The 20,795-nt window shown below is 53.9% G+C and overlaps 1 protein-coding gene across 3 annotated transcripts in view; it reads left to right on the top strand.

Annotated features, from left to right (window-relative positions):
- Positions 1-20,795, top strand: part of MYRF (myelin regulatory factor) — a 62,881-nt gene that overhangs the window by 18,244 nt on the left and 23,842 nt on the right. For 2 of the 3 annotated variants that reach the window (XM_082761425.1, XM_082761424.1), the window contains exons 2-7: positions 6,119-6,206; positions 7,031-7,366; positions 11,340-11,401; positions 15,595-15,907; positions 16,345-16,517; positions 16,703-16,826. In XM_082761425.1, coding sequence (XP_082617551.1) covers positions 6,119-6,206; positions 7,031-7,366; positions 11,340-11,401; positions 15,595-15,907; positions 16,345-16,517; positions 16,703-16,826 — 1,096 coding nt within the window. The remainder of the gene's footprint in view (positions 1-6,118; positions 6,207-7,030; positions 7,367-11,339; positions 11,402-15,594; positions 15,908-16,344; positions 16,518-16,702; positions 16,827-20,795) is intronic. The other variant, XM_082761426.1, reaches the window with a different exon arrangement.

Here is a 20,795-nt window from a genome sequence, read left to right as displayed (position 1 = left end):
TACAGGCTTCATATACTGGCTCATATCACCTCCCTACTAAGAGGTCAGGAGTAGCAACAGGTATGGGAGGAAGGGTTGCTGTGGGCCTGAGACAGGACACGTCAAACACTTAGGGACACTTCCTGGCTTATCCGAAGGCACTTTTATCAGATCTATTCTGTGCACACAAGCTAAGAAGATGTGGGCCTGTGTGAGAGCAGAGGGGGGATTTCCAGGTGATGTGGGGCTGCTGCTGCCTTGGCATTGGGCTGCAGCCCAGCGATGTTTTGGTTGCACTTTGTAATCTGGGAGGTTTGCTGCTGGCTCACCGTTCAGCCCAGTTGTTGCTCCAGGGTCCTTCTGGCCACTGCAGACCCTACAGCTCTTTCTATAGTACTTGGAATCCAGGGCCTTGGCTAAACCCCACCTCTGTGTCAGTGGGGATGCAGGAGCCGCCCCATTGCTTCAGGAGGGCAGGTGATGTCCTTGGCGGTGGGCTGACAACGTGATGTCCCTGGGAGGAGATGTGGGGTAGTGGCTGTACTTCTGCATCAGCTGAGGCAGTGCTGCCCTTTGTGGTGGGAAGGGGCACTCACTGGGTTTGTGCGTGCTGGAGAAGGGTGTCTTAATGCAGCTGGAGCCACTTGGTGATGGCATGTCGGGGTGAGTAATCAGCTGGTGCAGGTCAGCTTCATTGCTCTTGGATCAAGTGAAGGTCCCCAAAGTGATGGAGATGCATGGTGTGGCACCACATAAATGTTTCCCCTACTGGAAGCCTGTGCAGACCCCAGCAGGCTGTCCTGGAGGGGCTGAAGGGGAGCCATGTGTCAGGAGGGGCTCACCCCCGGGGGGAGACGTGCTGCAGGTCAGGGAGGGGACCCGGGGGGCCTTTCTGTGCTGTGGGCAGCAGAGGCTTCACTCCAGGGTGGTCCCGAAAGCGCTTTAGGGGAGACGGGGGAGAGGTCTGGCTTGGCGTCCCACTCGGGTTACAGGAGCCACTTCTGCCGGGAGTGACTGGTTATCGTTACAGTCAGGTAATAAAGAGCATTAATTAAGGAGGAATGCTGGGCCGGTATCTGGGGGGAGGCAGGGGCTGCGGGGTCGCGTTCCCTCCTGTGTCCCCCCTCCGCACCCTCTGGGCAGCTCTGGGTTGGGAGCGTGGCAGGAGGGGGAGCTCATCCCGCTGTCCCTTCAGCAAGGCGCGCTCTGTCCCCATGGCTGACTGTCCCCAGCTGGCTGCTGTGTCACCCAGGCCTCTGGGCAGGGACAGAACTCCGTCGTGGCCTCCTGTCCCTCGCTGCATCCCATCCCAGGGCAGCACGGGCACAGGGGGATGCTATTCCCTGAAAGAGCAGGACAGTGCTGGGCAGAGCCGGCTGGAAGGAGCAGATCTGAAGCCAAGCGCTGGCCCCACAGCTCCCCGGGCTTAGGCGGTGTTTGGTTAGCGAGCCATGGCCCGGATTCCTCGTGCTCGCGGCCCGGCCGGCAGCCAATCCTCCAGGGCCGAAGGATAAACACGGGAGGAAGGTGAAGGGGGTGCAGAGCGGCGTGGGGCCCCGGGAATGTGCCGATGCGGCAGCCCAGCCTGCCGATTGCACAACCTGGGGGGGAACATGGTTGGGCCACGCGCCTCGCTGCGGCACTGACCATCTGGGCATGGTGTGCCGCTGCTGAGTGATGCTGTGCTGAACCGGGCAATGCCTGGCTGCTGGGAGCAGTGCCCGGCAGCATTTGTCCTGCTCAGCCTGGTGTGCTCCTGAGGCTCGGCGCCTGTTCCAATATGTGCTGGAGACCACGGGTATTTGCCCCCATCCTGGCCATGGGGTCAGGGCTTGGCCTCCACAGCGCCTTGGGAGCTCCTTGTCCTGTCTGGAGTGAGTGCACAGCAGCACTACAGCCCTGACGTCTGCGGCACTTCAGGAGAAGTGTCTGGGGAAACAGGCAGACCGTCAGTGCAGGCGTGGCAGAGGCTGTCGCAGGTACCTTTCCTGAGCCTTTCTGTTTTGGGAGCCAAACAGTGCTGAGATGGCGGCAGAGGGGTGGAAGCGTGCAGCAAACACTCACCAGCGTCTGTGGGTTTTCATTTGTCTTCATTGCAGTCCTCTTCTCACTGGCTTTCACAGCACTCAGGGCGGGGCAGAGTGTTTCATTTCTAATTCAAACCAGCACCCCTGCGGTGGGTCCCTGAAACTGAGAACAAAAATTCAGCCTCTGGTGCATGGCTACAGTGCCGCGGGGAGGCCCTCGGCTTGGCACAACCTCTTCTCTTCCTCCTCATCGCTGGCATTCCCCCACCCTTCACTGATGTTCCCCAGCCCGTGAAAACAGTTGACCTCGTTGTCATCTCCAGGTTCCCACATCTGGTTCTCGTTAGCAGATCCCAGGATGAAGTTCCTCGGCTCTCTCCCTTCCTCCCACCCGCAGGTGACCCAGGCAGGATTATGGGCGATTAGAAGACAGGCAACAGAGCAAGAATAGGTGGGGGAGGGACTGTTATAAATAGAAATACCATAAACTTATCAGCCTATCACTCGAGGTAAATTCTGGTTTTAATCTCTCAGACCTGTAAATATGATGACTTGCAGGGGCCAGACACCTTTAACTCTTTCAGAGCCCCGAGGCCGCGTGCCCATCTCAGATGGGAAACAGGATGCAGCAGAGCACCTGAAAAGGGGACAGGGAGCACCCTGAGCCAAGAGGATGTCACCAGAAGAGACGAGCTGGCAGACTCACTCCATCCAAGCAGAGCAGTGGGGAGACAGCAGTGCAGGAAGCACCTCCGTTTGGATGTCGATCGTGTTTGGAGGTTTGGGGAAGGCAGAGAAAACCAGTCCAAACATTGGGATTCCTGACATTCTCACACGTACAGGGGCCTCTGCTCGCCCAGCGCTGCTCACAAGGAGGGTGCTGCGGGTTTAATATCTTGTTTTTCGGGCAGAGTTTACCTTTGGGGTCTCCTCCTTCCTTTTGTGAGGAAGGGGTGGAAATGCGGGGGTCAAGAGGAAGGCAGGACAAAGGGATCTGGTAGGTTTGGGAGTTTGTTTGCAGCACGGACTGAAGGAGGGCTGAAATGGAAGGTTTTGCTGTAAGAGTTTGATCTGATGAGCCTCTCCGTGTCTGTACAGGGAGGTCAGCATGTTAGCAGGGGGGTTGTACAGCGTGGCTGAATTACTTGGCCCTGGTGCCCTCCTGCCCCACGATGCTCATCGTGTGCAGAGCATGCTAATAAGCTGCTCTGCAAGAAGGTGCTCTTTGGGCAGCTCTGCGGGGTACTGCAGCACCTCTCCAGGCTCACTGCTCCAGGTTGGAGGGCAGAATTCGTCCTGTTGAGCTTCAGGGACATCAGCGCGTTACAGGTGACAAAACCTCTAGTGAACATTTTGGAGCAGGTGCTGGTATAGAGGCAGGGTCGTAGGGCAGGAGGTGCTACGTGGGCATTGCTGCTGTTTTCCCATGGCAAGGAGGCGAATGCCGGCAGCACAGAAGTGCTTGGGGCTTCCATGGGCTCCTCCATCTCTCTCCTGCTGGGAGAAGGGGATGCAGGAGTCCGTCTCGTGCAGGGCCGTGTGGGTGTTATGCTTCCCAGGGTCCCTGCTTCATGGCTTCCTACTCCCTCCTAATCCCCAGGTTGGAGGGGGAGGGATTGTTGTTAGTGTCATTAGGAGCTCGTGACTCTGTGGAGAAGTATTAGCTTTTAATTAATCACCTAAGCTGGCTTTTGGTTAGAGCCCGGCCTGCATGGAAGCTATGGGTAGTGGGATGTTCCTCGTGCGGGCATGCTGGCGAGACCCGCTGCCCCAACATTCCTGCTTTGTTGTAGCTGGCATGACTGCTTCCATCCGCAGGCCAAGGAAAGTCCTTTATTTTTCAGATTTTTTTCCCATCACACATCCGCAGCCAGCCCCCCGCCATTCTGTTATCACAGCGCCACAGCTGACGCACCTCTCGCGTCAGGTTGCTTATCACACCCTTTGCCTGGGTCTCAGCTGAGCGCTCCTGAAGGTGACTTCTAAGAGGAGGTAGCAGAAAAATATCAGAGCCCAGCAGCTCTGCTGTCTCTTGAGGGCTTCCCATCCTTTCTGGACAGGTCCCAGGTTCCTCTTCCACCATGGAGAAGCTGCTGGAGTTTGTAGGTTTGAGGGGATCCTGTTGGGGTCAGATGTCTTGAGATCTTTTTATGGACAGGCTCAGTAGCTTGTGAAAAGGCAGCAAAATCGGTCAAGTGCCTTTTTTGCTTCTTTGAACCTGGGCCCCCACCCTGGGCCTTGAGATGAAGATGGGCCTTCCAATAGCTTTTGAGGTGGATGTTTGCCAAATGCATCGTGATTTATAGCTTGGTGTCTGACCAAGGGTGAGGTGGCAAAGAGGGGCAGTGCTCACCCCTGGCAGAAAGTTTTGGCCAACGATGATGCTCACAGAGGGGAGGCTGAGGAGTGGTTTTTGCACAAGAGGTACCTTAGTGGAGCCATAGGTGGCGAAGAATCAGGAGCAGGGTATAGCGAAGATCCTGGGGCTTGAGTGAGGGACACAAGCACCTGTGGTGCTGGCCCTTAATGAGCCCTTCCAGCCAAGCACAACTTGAAGGAGGACAACTGCATGGTCGCTACCACATCCCTGCCACTTCAGGAGTTGAGAGGACATGGCTGTCATGAAGGAGTATCTGCGGCTCTACGAGGGAGGTGCTGGTGCAGCTCAGGACCTCACAGGCTCTGCCTGCCTTGTTCTCGTCCCACTGCAGTGCCAGCCCAGCACTAGCATTGCATGTCTGTGCTCTGGATGTGTCCCTTTGTAATGAGGATTCACACAGGAGAGTGTCACCTCCTTGTCCCCGGGATCTGCCATGGAGGCGCACGGTGCACAAAGTGTTAGGTGTCCTGCAATGGAACGGATGCCTGGGATTGTCCCCCCTCGGCAGGGTTACTAAAGGAGAGATCCCCCGTCCGCACACACACCCTGTCCGTTTGGCAGAATTCCTGGCTGGATTTATTTCTGCCGATTTGCTTGTCTTGGTATGAAAGGGATTTGCAGAGGGGAGTGCTGCAATTGGCCGGGTGCGAGCTGAAACCCCCCGTTTTCGGTTTTGCGGTTCAATGGCTGACCTTTCCCCACCGCCTCGCCTGCAGGAGGTGGGGGCCGTGAGCAGGTCTCCTCCTGGGCCGGGGACACTGTGTTTGGACATGAAGTGTTTGGGCCTCTCGGGAAGGGCCCGTCTTCGTTATCGGAGCTGGGGGCGGCAGGGGGGGCCGGGCCTTCTCTTCCACTTTCTTGGCAGTGTCTTTGGCACCGAGGGCTGGCACCGACCCCAGAGGGCTGCAGACTCCCACTTCAGAGAGACAGATAAAGAAAGCACTTTCTGTCAACAAAACCCGGCCCAGCTTCCCCAGAGCAGGAGAGGGGAGGAGGAGCCCTCCAGGAGAAAGGAGAGGGAAGTCCACCGCTTGCCCCCGCAGGAGAGAGGAGAGGGAGGAGGGCTCCTGCGGCATCCAGAGCTGCTCCAGAGCCATCATGGCAGTGGTGGAGAAATTCCAGCGCGTTCTGCAGAGCAGAGGCAAGGGTCTAAAGGGAAGGACTCCAGCTTTCCCAAAGCACTGCCAAGCCCTGCCTTAGGGCCCTGGCCTCTGCACGGATCACTCTGTGCTGTGGCCCCTCCATCAGCCATTAACTGCAGCCCCAGCTAGGCTGGTGCCCTTTGCAGCTTTGCTGACAAAGCTGCTGTGCGCTGCATCAGGGCCAAGTCAGTGGTGGTTGGGCAAGAACTGGCTCTCGTGCTCCATGGAGCTCAGGCCTGGCTCCATGACCTCTCTTCTCCCACGTGTCCTGAACCCAGCCCCTACAAAGCCCACTTGACGCATGGCTGGACCATGCCCTGCAGGTTGCTGCAGATGAGCCCCACCTGTGTGTCCAATGTCCCGGGCTGTGTCACCACCCTGACTTGTCCCACACACACTGTTCCTGTCTGGTTTTACAGTGGGGTGCAGATGGGTATGGACAGATGGTCCTTTTCAAAACAAAGGATCTTCTCAGATTGGTTTCTTGACTCAGCAAAGGTTTTTGGTGGTGTTTCTGACCTGCACGGAGAGGGCCTTTGCCTTTCATACCCTTCTCATGGCTCTTGCTTCTGCCTCCTCTCCCCTTTCAGGCCATGACATTAATGGAGCTCTGGAGCCATCTAACATCGACACTAGCATCCTGGAAGAGTACATCAGCAAGGAGGACTCACCAGATATGTAAGTGCTTCCCTTGCTCCACAACAGAAACAGTATTCACTGATGTTTTCTGTGGAGAGGTGTTGAGCAATTTCCAGTCCTGCAATGTGAGAAATAATCTGGAAATCACTGTGTGCCCTAGCTGTATTTCTGTCCCTCCTAGAGTCCTCCTTTATAGCTCTTTATTCCCTTATTTATTTCTAGTTCTTCCTCCTATCTCTTCCCTGCTTCTTGCCTTTGAATTTCTTGTCTCTTAGCCACTGTCTTCTGTCTCTTCTCTTCTCCCTCCTCGAAGGCACTGCAAAAGACTTTTTCTGAATTCGAGCAATGTGAAAGCAAGCAGTAGCAGCTTGGTGTGAAAGATTAAATCCCCAGCACAGCATGAGTGTGGAGAAGGGAAGGGTCTCCCTGTGTGCACCGGCAAATGGGGGGGAAGACAGACCTGGGCAGCAGCCAGTGGGGTCTGGGCCATAGGTCATATGTTGGGAGCAGGGTCTTGGGCTGACGCGACAAAGCAGCTTTCTTGTGCTGGTCCATAAGGTGCAGCACAGATCCTACTGTCTCCCGGTGCCTTCAAAAGCTCTGAGGTTGGTTTCCTTGGCACTTCTGGCCTTTACAGCCCCATGGGTGGATTTTGTGCCATTGGGGTTGCATCAGTCCCATTGACCTGGGTGACCAACCTGTACGCTCTTGCTCGTGCCACCACAATGCTGGCTGTTTCACTCATCTTCTGGGTGTCCCAGATCACCCAAATGGCTCTGTCCCCACTGCTGAAGGGCTGGGTAGCGGGTGGAAGATACCGTCTGCCTGTCCTGCTGCTGAGGTTGTCCCCTTCTCTCTCTCAGCTGTTTCCCTGACATCCCTGCTTCAGCTGGCTATGCGCACCCCCAGCCCTCCAGCTCAGCTGCCATCAGCGCACCTCTTCCCAGCTCCGTCGCCAGTGCTGGGCATGTCACCAACCCCGCTCCCAGCGGTTCCCTCCACCTTCCTCCCCCGGGCGGCCAGATCCCGATCCGTCATGGTCCTCTTCTGGCCAACCCTTGCGGACCCAGCTACGGTGCTCACCTCAACTGCAATAACAACAATGGCATGGTGGTGCCCAAGGGCTACCTTGGTGGCCACTGCCTAAACAACGTGGTCCCTCCAATCAAATCGGAGCCCAAGGCCTCCTACGCACCTGGGTAAGTGGGGCTGGGGTGGCAGAACAAGGGCACGTGGTGGGACTGGTGTTCCTCCAGGCTGGTGGTGCTCGGAGGCCCGAGGTAGCTTTTCCCACAGTGCCTTAACTGCTGACTACGTCAGTCTGTTTTAAGCCCTTGCTTCACAGAGAGAGGCTTTTTCACAAGCGTATGTCCTGAAGTTTCCTGAAAGGTTGTTCAGTTTGGGTCTTGTCTGTCTGCATGGATTTAGGGAGGATCAGTGACATCCCACACTTCTGCAGGTAGACGGATGACTGGGTTGTCCATGCTCTACATCTGCAAGCACGTGATGGGAGAATCATAGAATCATAGAATATTTGAGTTGGAAAGTTGGAAGGGATCCACAAAGATCATTGAGTCCAACTTCTGAGTCTCCAAAGGACTACCCCCCCAAAACAAAATAATAAATCAGAATGTTGTGGTAAATGTTGTGGTATCGTCCAGTTTAAGAAGGAAGAGATGCAGAATACATTTGAACAAAATAAAACTCAGTTTCCAGGATGTGCCCATGACTATCCCAGGGGAAAGTGTTAACTAAGTTGGGCAGAAAGATGCATTTCTCTTGGCCTGATGTTTTAGAGACTCCACTCAAGAGGAGAGAGTGTCTGAGCTGGATTTATATTCCTTCGCAACAAGCTGTGGATGGTGAAGGGGAAGAGGATAACAGTTTTAGTAGTGCTGATGGACTCAACTGGAGAACAAGTCCTTGGAGGAGGAAGGATGCGGTTCCTGTTCCATGTGACGGCCTTGCCGAGAGCATGACGAAGTGGCAGCTGCCATCTGCAGTGATCACCTCGGTGGAGAGCACTTCGGTGTGGTGTGCCAGGAGAGTATGGCAGTGGCATCTGGGCTAGGAGCTGGCATGGTGGGAGGGGGACCTCTCTAAGGCTGCCGTCCTTTCCGTGAAGTTTTGCTACCTGGAGATCCACACAGAAGACTATGTCTTGTGTCTTCTTCCTCCTCATCCCTCTGGTCCATGCTGCTCCCTCCCAGCCACGGGGGAGTGAAACAAGAAGGTGATCTGAAACTGGGCAGATGGAAATCAAAGCGTGCCGCAACATATCCATCAGCAGGAGGCCTCACCAGTTGGTGGTGGTTGTACCTCAAGGAACAGTGTCGTGGTCCAACCCGTCCCCGTGGCACAGGAGGTGGGTGGTCATGCTGTGCTCTCTGCATAACCAGTCTCTGCCTTCTCCAGCGGAGCCTGTGGATGTAAGGGACGAAGAAGCAAGGATGGGCCCAGGATTGCTCATCTCTACAAGCCCTTGTCTGGCTTTTCTCCCTCTGCTGTGTGCCCTCTAGTGTTGCCAGCCAGTACGGCGTGGTGATTCCTGGGTTCGGAAGCCACCAGCTCACTGAACGAATGATTCAGCTCTAATGTAGCTCCACTGGGATGACTTTGGCCCTTTGCATGAACGTGAAAAGATCTTCCAGAATGTGACAATCTAAACAGATCTGCACGTAGTTTATTCCAGTTGCTGTATACCCAGAAGGCTGCATGTGGCTGAGTGGGAACTATACCCAAAGGTACGACGGGATGCCTTTGTCATATCCCTTTCTTCTGCATACATCTAGCATTCTCCAGGATGTGAGAATACATGAGTGAGATCATAGCACTCCTCCATTCATAAACCAGGCCAGATTACCTGTCTGCTGGCTACGTGTCATCTTGACTTGTACCAGGACAACAAACTCCTCATGGAGACATCAGAAACTGCTGTGGGGGAAAGAAGAACTCTGTAATCATTTAGGGCTGTCGCTGGGGCATTTGTTGGGGACAGATGCAGCTTTGTTTCTGGTGGATCATGTGGCTATGTGAGTGGGCTCCACTGGGACCTGGTGATCATCGCATGTAGTGGAAGTGGGGTTCATAGCAAATCCTTACTATTGGAGATGGTTTGGGTGTAGATGAACTGGTTCAGCGTTGATGGCAGCATTTCTTCAGCATCACAGAATGACTCATTCTGCTGTACTAAGCTTTTCCTAGAGAAGATGTTTCAGTGTTGAGTACCAACAAACTCCATCCATAGGCTGGCTGTGCCTGCACAACCTGCCTGCGTGAGTTTGGTAGTGCCCATTTTTCTGTTCCAACTCCTTTTCCAGTGTCTACTGTTCCCTGAATTGTCCCTCACCCTTTTGTTGTTGTCCAAAACAAGGCTTGCTGAGACACAAATCCTGATAAACTCACAGGAAATATCATAGGACATTGTGGACAGCTTGGACAGGGCCTGAAAATAAGGCTGATGCATGCTCCAGACCAAGCATAGGAGGGGAATGGAAAGGTGCCACTAAATGAAGGTGGAGCATGAGGGAACTGTGTTGAAGGCTCTTTGTCGGGGTTACCCCAGCCCATTCCTCTCCAACAACTGCTGCACACCACCTGGTCACGGAGAACCCATTTACTGGGTCGTGGACTCCTCTGGTGCAGGAAGATGCTGGTGGGTGTTCTGGTTCACAGCTGTTGTGGGTGCCCTCAGGAGCAGCGGGGTCTGGTTTCAGAATGGTGTGTGCATGGTGCGCTGTAGTTTTCTCCCCTGCAGCCCTAAGCATCTTCCTTGCTTTTTGGACAGTTTTTGTCCAAGAAGCACTGGTTTGTCTGGGACTATTTTGCTGCCACCAAGCTGATTGTGTAAGATGGGGGAATGGAAAAGGATCCCCATGTAGAATCTGCTTGTGACAAGAAATGTGGTGTTGGGAGATAGGGAGGAAAGCAGCCATTCCTGTCTTAGAAGGAACAGGCATTGCCAGAAAGCTGGGTTGCTGAAACATGGTGGGGCTTGTCACGGCTGGATGTCACCCAGGATGCAGAGGGTACGAGTGGGCAGACAAGACACCTCCCTGCCAAGACATTCTCTGCCATGACATCTCTTTGCCACAGGCCTTCACAGAGGCAGAGCATATTGCATGGGCTTTCTCTACAGTGTAGACAATGACTGCTCCAGCCACCAGAGCTGCCATCTCCCTGCTTATCCCTGCTGCAGCTTTGGTTTGTGGTGACCATGGTTCAATCTAGCTGGTATCTCAATTTTTTCCATGCATTTGATTTGCAAAATACTGCCAAAGAAGAACTGGTGTCTGAGACGAACAAATTGATCGCTTGTGTACCAGCATAGTGCAAGATTTACCTTGGCCTGAAGATGTACGAGGCCAAGATGAAGAGATGAAGATTCTTCTGCAGGAGCATGCATGTTGAGGAGGGGCTAGGCAAAGGAGAAGGAAAAAATTGGTTCAAACTAATTTTGAAGGAGCTTTGGAGATGGCTGAAGGGCCCAGCGGCCTGGAGTGTGCTCTGGCTTCAGGTAAAATAAGGGAAGAAGCAGAAGCTAAAAAGCTCCCTGCCATACACCTCTGCTGACACTGCACACGGTGGGTCTAGTCATCGGTCCTGCAGTCTCCAAGCCGTGGGTGTGCTGTAGAACGCTCCCACTTTTATTTGGTTGCATTTGGCAGTCAGGGCCAAACCCTGCTCCTGATGCCAGTGGAGTAGAGCCAGGGTGATACAGCCGGCAGCTGTGGTGGCGCTCAGGTGCGTACAGGTCGTACGGCAGAATCCAGCCCACAGGCTTCCCAGCTTTTGCTTTCACGCATCAGGTCCCAGCTCCCCCAGAGCCACCCATTGACCCGTGGTGAAGCGCAGGGTCTTTCTCTGGGGAATATTTCCGTTTGACTTCTTTCAACTGGACAGGAGCTGCTGAGCAGAGGGGCAGTCTCGTAGGCACACCAACATAATGTCTGTCCCTGTGGCCAAGGTCCAGGGCAGCACTGCGGAGATCTGGGCAGTGGTGACAGCGATGGCAGTCCCCAGCTTGCCAGCTGGCCACGCTTGGGGTGATGGGGATCCACTCTGGGATTTCCAACCAAAGCCTGGAGGGTGCCGTGATCAAACTGGTCCTATCGGTTGTGCTGGAAGCTGGTTTAAAATGACCTTCCCTTTTCTTTCCCGATCGCTCTGCAGCACTTTACCTGACTCTCCCCCGGACTCTGGATCAGAAGCCTACTCCCCTCAGCAGGTGAATGGTAAGTGCTTCCAAGAGAGAGGCGGGGGGAAAAGTTTAATAATCAAAACCCCAAACCCAACATCCTCCCCCTTCTTGTTCTGTGAAAGTGGTTGGCTCTGAAATCTTTATCAGACGGGAGAAAACAGGCGGCTGCAATACGTGGGGATATTATCAGTTAGTAAATATCCCTAGACTTTCGCCTATTGTTCGCCTGCTAGTCTTTGCAAGGGGGGAGAGCGAGCAAGAGAGGGAACAGGAGAGAAGGCGAGGTGTGAATCCATTTACGTGGGGAGAGATCGGCAGTGTGGCTTGTCCCCAGGAGGGTGGGATGTGGAGCCTGCGAGCCTCCTTGTCCTGCCCTCTGCGTTGGGTGAGCAAAAGGCAAGGAGCGCGAGCGCGTCCCTGAAATGGAGCCTGGCTCGGGGAGACCGAAATGAACCCGCCGTTCAGCAGTAAGTTCCTTCCCAGCCCTTCCCTTCCCTCCAGTGGGGCCAGCTGATCCTGGGGGTCTTCTGCTGCCCCTGCAAATGGCAAGGGAGAGCTAGTTCCCAGCCGGCCAGGCACAGCCAGGGGCACTGCCAGGCCCTCCCGGCTCCCCTCAGGGAAGCCACCGAGCGTTATTCAGTCCCTGTGGTGACCTTCACGGCTCTATGGTGGCAGAAACTCCTTGGTGAGGAGGGAAGGTTGCTTCTGGTCTCCCTTCCCCCTCATCAGCAGCACCCTCTTCCCCAGGCTCCAGCCCAGTCCCTACCAGGAACAGCGCCTGCTCTTTTTTTTTTCTCGATGGAAGAGGTCAAGAGTTCTGTTTATCTTGCTAAAAAAAAATCCCTGGAATTCCTCCTGGCCCTTCCTTAAATATAACAAAGAGGCCGGGTTGCTCACCACAGGGAGAGCTGCTTTGACGTACTGGCGGAGCGGCAGCACCTCTGCTTGGGGAGGAGAGGAGGCTGCGGAGAGCACCCGAGCTGGGAGCATGTGTCCTGCCTTCAGCAGACGCATCAGCCCCAGTCCCCTCCTTGGGTTGGAAGCCTGTGGAAATTGTGATGTGCTGTGGAGATGGCGAAGACGCGGTGTCCAGAGTGTCTGCCATGAGGGCATGTTCTCGCACACGCGTGTGCGGGTTGCCCCTTGAAAGCTGCCAGTGCCAAGGCTGCCCACACCACAGGGACAGGACAGTCACTAAGGAAGCCCTGAAGCAGCTGTCTGTAGGGGCTCGGTCTGCGGGTTGTTGGGAGGCTCCTAGAAGCTTCACCCATCGGCTGAGTGGTGCCAAAGCTGCCTGGTGGCCGTGTCATTGAGCCGTGCTAGTCTGTGCCCCGGGTGACACTGCTGGAAGCCGAGTGCTGGTCAGGAAGGCAGGAGCAGAGCTGGGTAAGGGGAATGGCATGCACGGTGCCTGCTGTGCCCAGCTGAAAAGCAGAGCGATGCTCTGGGATCTCATTGAGCAGCAGAAAGCCTTTGAGGAGCAGAACAGGCAGCAGCAGCTCTCCTCACAGCAGCCTTCGGTAGGAGGGCTCTGGGCAAATACACCTTTCCTTCCCAGACCTCGCAGCAGGAGGAGTTTTCTGATCTCTGGTCAAGAGTTTTGGCCGCATTAATCAGCTGCTGGCTGGTGGTTGAGTGACCAAAGTCCACCCAGCTCAGTGTCCGGCTCTAGGCTGGCTGGTGGCACCTGCTTAGGGGAGCAGCCTAGCAAAGACCAAGCAGACGTCTTCCCTGCTATCCCCTCCGTGTGCCAGTGGCCTGTAACAGCCTTGGCTGGTCCCTGCATGTGTTTTCTCCCTCGTGCAATGTGCTGGTGCTTAGTTTACATGTCCGGGTGTCCATAGCAGGGTGTAGAGAAGCTTTGTCTGGTGTTTGGAAGTCACTGTCCCTTCCCACCCCGGGGCCAAGCGCCTCGTTTCCGCAGGGACCTTGGCACCCTGCAGGGACACCTGAACATGCCCGATGTAGAGACATCCCCAGGCTGTGAAAACAGAGCAGCTTTGTCCTGTTGTAGAGGTCAGTGGAAGATAGTTTTGTGGAGCTGGGGAACAGGCCACCCGTTTCCCCAGGCGGGGGCCCAGCAGAGGGCTCCTGTTCTCCGTCAGCAGCTAAGCTGCGCGTTTTGGGGCTGCTGGGGCCTTTCGGTCCCAGCTTCTCTCAGGTGGAGTGCTTCAGCCAGACATTGGCACCTGGCTTGCTCTCAGCTTTCAGCCAAAGCTGTCTCCGTGTGCTGTGTTGGTGCGGATTTGGTGGGCTGGGCTCTGGGGAGGTCCCTGGAGGGCAGCCTGAGCTTAGCTGCTCTTTTTGCTGTCACTTCAGGGGCCCTGTTGTTGATCTCCTTAGCAAGTGCAGGCTTTTGGAGCACGCCTAAGATCTGTTTCAATGTTAGGATGGAAGAGAAGGACTGTTCTGAAGGCAATGTCATACAAACGCACCTGGGCTCAGAGAACACAGAAGTCATTACCTGCTCTGAGATGAGCACTGAGGTTGTTCAGGTTTGCCAGTGCACCAGCTTTCTTACCAATGTGTTTGGTTTTCTTTAGTACAATTATGAGCACTGTTTCCTTTGGTCAATTTCTAGGCATTCTGTAGACAAGTTGAGTGATATTCAATCATCCATCTTTACTTTACACACTTTAATTTTTGTTCTTAAATCCCAAAAGGGTTTTGGTTTTAGTTAAAGCCCTGTGCTGCACACTGGCATTGCTGGGCATTGACGTTATGGATAAGCAGCTACAGAGAGATGGATTTGCGTGCCCCTCTGGACGCCAAGCAATTATTCTGATGGTGATATAGTCAAATCAACCCTAATCATGGCATCGCTTTAGTGTCCAGCTTCTCATTGAGGAGGAGGAAGATAGGATCACATTTGAATGCCTTTTTTTGTTTATTTAAATTTAGAGATCAAAGTCTCGTTCTGTTTTAAATTAAAAATATAAAAAATAAAAGACAAGCAAGTGCTGCCCCCATAGAAATCCTCATCGGTGACGCTGATGAGCTGGAGGTGTTCAGTTGTCCCTGCTCTTCTCTAGTTGTTCCCTTGTCTGCCTCAGCTCTCGGAGAAGAGCACAGTGAGTGTCCTTAGTAGCGTGTAGTAGCACTCTAACACATCAACACGGCTTTTTGGCTGCCCCTGGCCCAAGCAGGGTATGGACATCCCTGGGACATCTCTGTGCAGGGACTACGGAGGGGTTGGTCCAGGCACCCCTGGTTTCTGGGCAGCCCAGCTGGCTTTGTGCAAGGGCTGTGCCCTCAGGGCAGCCCCGGGCACTGTTGGCCTTTGGCACATGAACATGTTGCTGGGCACGTTCTTTGGGCCACTCCTAGAATCAGTAAAATTAGGCAAAGTCCAGGTGCTTTCTCTGTAGCTCTGTGTTTCCAGGCACAGGCTTTGGGGCTGAGCCTTTACCTCCCACTGCACTTTCATGGCCCATGCAGTTCCTTGGTGCTGCAGGAATATTGTGCCTGGTGGTTGTTCTGCTTGAAGGGATGTACAAAGCTAACACAAGAGCTGCCTGGGAGTTTCTAAAGACATGCTTTCACTACAGAACAGCCATGCAAGTAACCTAGGTTTAGGAAATATCAGGAATGTTTGTGAAAATCTTCCCTGCTGTCCCTCAGCCTGAGAACCTATTTCTCCTTTGAGTTTTGGTTGTTTGAGCTTCAAGATGCTGGGCCTTGCTTCCTTTGTGCTTCCAGTTTTACCTCCTCGCAGAAGATGGACAGTGCAGGACACCAGGTTTGGTGGGGCTGTGTGTCCCCCCGTCAGCTGGCCAGCCACTGCCCTGCTGCATCCTTGCACCGCAGATAGCACTTGGCTACGTGCTCGCCTGGGCAGTGTCTGAGGTTGGCACCGAGCCTGTGGTGTGGGTACGAGAAGGGAAGCTGTGCTCCAGTTCTCGTGCTGGGTATCCCTGAAGGTGCCTGGGATGCCAGGAGCACTGCGGGGCCTGAGAGGAGAAGTCAGAGCAGGGCAAGGCGGCTGTTGCAAGCAGACGGTGGCTGCGGGGATGCAGCCGTGCTGAGGCTGGGCAGAAGAGCTAGGGAGGTACGGGTTTGTGAAGGTAGCCAAGGTTGGGATGGTTTTGAGGGGAGAGGAGTGTCCAGTAAGAATTTTGGACGGATGGGTGTGGAGCAGAGGCTGGCCACGGGCTGGAAGCACAGTGGTGGCCCTGCCTGCTGCTCTAACAGGTGTGCCTCTTTCTGTCTCTCTCTCTCTCTTTCGAGACCCTCACCTCCTTCGGACCATGACCCCCGAGAACATGTGCCACATGACTCCCCCGTCTCGCCTGGAGCACCCCCCGCCACCGCCACCTCCGCCGCCACCGCCCCCCCACCTGCAGGGCCCCCCGCCACCTCCTCCCCACCCGCACCAGCCCCAGCACAACCCTCACTTCCCCGGCCTGCAGCGGGACATGTACATGAAGGCCGAGCCCCTGATGCCACCCTACGGCATCGGGCAGGGCATGGCACCGGCCGACCTGCACCATGCCCAGCAGTCGCAGATGCTGCACCAGCTACTCCAGCAGCACGGAGCAGAGTAAGGCCTCGGGGCACTGGGGCTTTGTGATCTTGGGGTGATTTGGGGACCTGGCGGGATGGGGGGCAATGGGAGACGGATCTTGCAGGGTGCATGAGTAAGATTGCTGGGTTTAACCACAAGTTAACCAGCGTGTCCTGGTTCTCTGGGAATGGGCTGGGGAGGTGTTGAGGTAGAGATGACCCAGAATGTGGGGCAGGGATTGCAGTGCATAGCTTGGAGCTGGGTGGTGGGGAGAGGCAAGAGAAAAGCCAAGGTGTAACTCAAGGCACAGGACTTGGCCGTCACTGGGTGGGTGGGCAGAGCCTGGTGGCAGAAGGAGGTGAGGGTGCTGAAAGAGCCCATGGCTCCAGGCACAGAAGTTCTTGTTTTTTTGTGTGTGAGATGGCAGCTTTTTCCTTTCCTGCTCAGCTTTTGCTCTCCCGTTGGTCTCACAGCCTCCCGGTGCACCCTGCCAAGAAGAGGAAACACTCGGAGTCACCCCCCAACACCCTCAATGCACAAATGCTCAACGGGCTGATAAAGCAGGAGCCAGGTATGGGGTCCGTGCCGCTCAACCCTGACAGAGTCCAAACACCTCCCTGGCACCAGCCGGGACCGCTCTCACCAGGTATGTGGTTTTCAGCCCCCCAGTCCCTTAATATCCCCAGCACGTCCCTCCAGGCCCAGACCTCGCACTGTGCCCTGGCCATCAGGAGGCTGGCAGCACAGGTGATGCAAATCGCTTCCTTGTGCTCTAACCCGAGTGGATGCTGTGTTGGGGTGACTGAAACACGTATTTCCCCCTCGCTGCAGGCCTGATTCAGGACAATGACAGTTTAAATGGTTCCTACCTGGATCCCAACTACCAGTCTATAAAGTGGCAGCCGCATCAGCAAAACAAATGGGCAACTCTCTATGATGCCAACTACAAAGAACTGTGAGTAATTCACCCAAAGTCAGATTCCCCTTTCATTTATCGGTGTTAAGGGACTGAGGTTGGGAGGATCCACTCACAAAGTTCACCTTGGGCTTCCCCGTGTCTTTTATCACTTTCTGATCTCTGCTTGCCTGCACTGTGGTGGAGATACTCTCTCTGTGGTGCCTTTGCCATTGGGAAAGTCACTTCCCTGCACTTCTACAGGGATGGTGGAGGATCAAGATATGGGGCTGGTTCTGTAGGAGCCAGCAGAAAGCAGTTCAGCAGACCTTGGTTTTTCATGGGGGGTTGTTTTGGCAAATCAAGCCTTGCCTGAGCGTGGTTTGGATCCGCAGCACACTTTTCCCCTTCCCAGGCTTACAAAATATCCTGGATTTTAAAATGTGTGTTAGGATTTACAGGACAATAGATAGCATGAAAGACTGGAGGTAATCCAGAGCCACTTCAGCACAGCTTGAGAGCAGCACAGAAAGGAGCTTGAGGAGGAGTGGGAGTAGTTGGTGGGCAGAGGAGAAGAGGAGAGAAAGAAAGGAAAAGAGAAGGGTTTGAGGGAAGCTTTGAGGGAAGGCAGAGGGCCAGAGAGGCTGGGGAGCAGGCGGAGAGGAAAGCCTGGGGTGGCCGAGGCAGATGGGGGAGCAGAGAGAGGCTGGGTGGGAAGTGGGGGTCAGGAGCTTGCAGGAGAGGCTGGGGCAGAGGAGGGTGGGGGCAGCACATAGATGAGCCTTATAGGAAAGAGTGCTCAGGAGGAAACCGCTGTGGATCCTCCCTGCATTCCTCAGAGGTGACAGAGAGCTGGCAAGCAGCAGGCTGGGTTCCAGGAACTGAGCAAACGCCCCCATTTCCCCTCCTCCTCTTTCTGGACAGCCAGGGGCTGGTAGGGTCCTCTCAGGGGACGTGGAGGAGGGGGTGCTCTGTTGTTTGTGATACCAAATTACCCAAGACTATGAGCATAGCTTGCCCAGACGGTGCTCAGGGTGGGAACCGAGGATACCTGGCGAGAGCAGTGGTGGAGGCAGGGAAGGGTCTGTGATGTGCAGGGAGGCTGCAGCTGCAAGCCCCAGAGCTCCTGCTCACAGATCTCAGTCTGCCCTCGTCATCATACTGCCTTTAATTCAGACCTCTGCTGCTAACATGGTGTGCTGGGGGTTGTTGCCCTGCAGAGCAGTGGCCATTAGTTGGTTACTTCTTTGGTGACATCCTGTCATTTGCAAAGACTCTGGCTGTGGTTGTTTTCGCAAGCACAGCAGGAGACGGGTAACGTGGGGAGGTGATTGCGTCCGTTTTACTAAACTGTTTCCATCAAAGAAGCATCTCCCACCTTCAGGTAGAATATCAACACCCCAGTTGACCTATTCCTATGGGGGAAGGAAAAAAAGGGAGATGAATAACGTGATAATTAGTAGTTTCTACCCTGAGACGCAAGGCTGCCTTCTTCACCAACAGCAGAGTGCTCTTTGCTACCCACTAGACTTTGCTCCTCTTCCCTCCCTGGTAATTTTCTCCACTGCTTTCTGCATTGTGACTGTGTTCACTGTGTAGTTTAGGCAAGTTCATGCAGTTTCTGCCTGTACAGTAGTTTTAAATCCATGATGGAGCCTGGTATCCTCTTTCCCAATGTATTTGGTGGTTTGCTGAAGTGGGCAACTCCTCTGCAGAGCTTTTCTTCAGCTTTCAGTGTTTCCTTCATGGTGTGAAATCTTGTCTTTAGGGTGCCATGGCCTGGCACCTGCCCAAGTGCCGAACTTTTCCCATCATGTGTTGCACTGATGTGAGGGCTACTTCTAGGAACTCATGAGTAGCTCCAAAGTCCAGTCCTGCAGCCCTTCCCCTGCTCTCCACCTTCACTTTGCTTTTCTGCAGGTTGTGGGACAAGAGAAGCTGGCCACCTCTAGCTGACCACGTACGTGCGTGCTGTAGCTCCCATACGAGGCTCCTGCTTTCTGCACAGGGCAGTGTTTGTAGCTGGCCCCCACCACCTCAAACTCTGCCTGGACACATCTTCTCTATCTCCTGGTTTTCAGCCAGGGCCTGGCCATCCCTGGCCAGTTACAGTGCTGAGGTTTTCCCACCTGACAAAGCCACCTTTGGCTTCTGCTGCTGTTTTGCTTCTCACAGGCTGTTTTTGTGCCAGTACTGCCTCTAACTGTAAGTCTCAGTGTCTTTACCCCATGTCAAAGGGGTTCTGAGAAGGGAGATCCAGAGAGGTGATCTCCCCTTCTCTGACTTGGGCAATGCTTGGTCACAACCTGTTGGTCCCTGAAGTGGCCTCTCCTCCACTGTCAGTCTCAGCACTGTTTTTGCTGTGTGGCAGAAGCATGAATGCACCTTTTATAGTCAGCAGGGTCCAAAGAGCTCCATGCATTGTGGAGCAGACCTCTCGCATGGCCTCACTTTTCTCTTTGACATAATGAGTCCCCCTTTTCCTTCCATCTCACTGTTTACCTGTGCTGGGTAAACGGTCTCTCATCTGAAATGCGTCACAGCTCTTTCAGCTTGTCACAGACGGTTTGCAGATGTTACAGTTCCTGTTCCAGAGATTTGCCACGCACCCCGGTATTGTACAGACACAATGGCAGATGCAGACTACACAGTATTTACTGCTGGGCGCAGAGAAGTCGCTGGATTGCTGCAAACCACAGCTTTTAACTCCCACAACCCCAGCTCTGCACTACTGTGTTCTTTGGATCTCTGCTTGGGGTCACTTGCTAATACCTGCTTTTAGGATTTAGGGTGAAAGCCAGAACAAACCTACTTCTGCAGCATTTAGGTCATCATCCAGTTGTGTAATGGATAAATTCCTTTGAAATGACTTCATGTAGATTTTAGGAACTCACATGCAGTTTGGTGTGGAGCTGGATTTGACCCAAATAAAAAGTTAAGGTCAAGGATTGATCGATTACATTTTTTTGTTGTGCACTACCTCAGTGGGCTCCTGCTCTTTTCTGGTGGCTTAGCAGTCAGGGAGCTCTAGGAGAGGCAGTGCATGGTGAGCTTACATCTGTTTTGAAGTGGACAGTCACTTAGACAGTTCTCTTGGTACAGCACTGCACCAAAATAGATCTGTGAGGAACTGCAAAAGCTTAACTTTCCCTTCTTTCTTCTATAAGAGCTTTTTTTGGTCAACCAATTCATGTTTTAGCAGGTAGGAGTCTCCTTCTTCTTTTCTACCTTTTGGGTATACTCAGCAAATGAGCAGGCATCTGTGTCTCTTTGAGATCCATGAATATTTCAACGATTTAGTTCCCTCTGAGATCATTAAGCAAAGACCAGCCATTCCTGGTCTGTTTTCTGCTGGAAGCTGTCCTGCAGTTTGTACGTGCTGTTATAGTTTCCTGTCCCTAGAGGGAACATATTCCTCCCCCCATGATCCAGGTGCCCACAACCTATTCACAGCCCCAGGAATTTGAATCATCTGAATCATCTGATATTCCCTGCTCTTGCTCTTAAGAAAAGAGACCAGAAAGGCACGTTAAGGAGAGAGACTGAGCACAAGCCCATAGGAAGCTGTTCAGGTTCTTAGCCTGGCATGGCTTTCACCAGTCAAGAGCTTGCCAGTGTTTTAGCAGTGACTGTTGCACACAAAGAGCAGCTCTGAGCCCTGGCATGTGCAGGAGATTGACTTCTCAAAGGCAGTCACTGTAATCCACCCTGACATAAGGGAGAAGAACTTGCACCCAGACTCCATGGGGGCGAATTTCTCTGGTTCGTAGTGTTTGATCTTCCTCCTGTTCTGCCTCAGAGAAAGCCAGTCCAGCACTTACTGCTGCCTGGAAGAGAATCTGCTCCTGCATCTAAGCACAACACTTTCTGTTGAGTTAGTGCAGTAATTGCTTTGTCAGTACTGGAGTATGTTTCTGAACCTATACAGAATAGAATGTTTGTGGATTTATGTACAATGTTCCATGCTAAGTGTAATCTTACAGGGCAAATAATACAGCTAAATGATTTTCAATGCTGCTTCTCTTGCGC

This window comes from Aythya marila, assembly GCF_965140915.1.
Source record: "Aythya marila genome assembly, chromosome: 5".
In the NCBI taxonomy this organism is placed as follows: Eukaryota; Metazoa; Chordata; class Aves; order Anseriformes; family Anatidae; genus Aythya; species Aythya marila.
The sequence above is the reverse complement of the archived record's forward strand: the minus strand, read 5'-3'. Positions and strand labels throughout refer to the sequence as shown.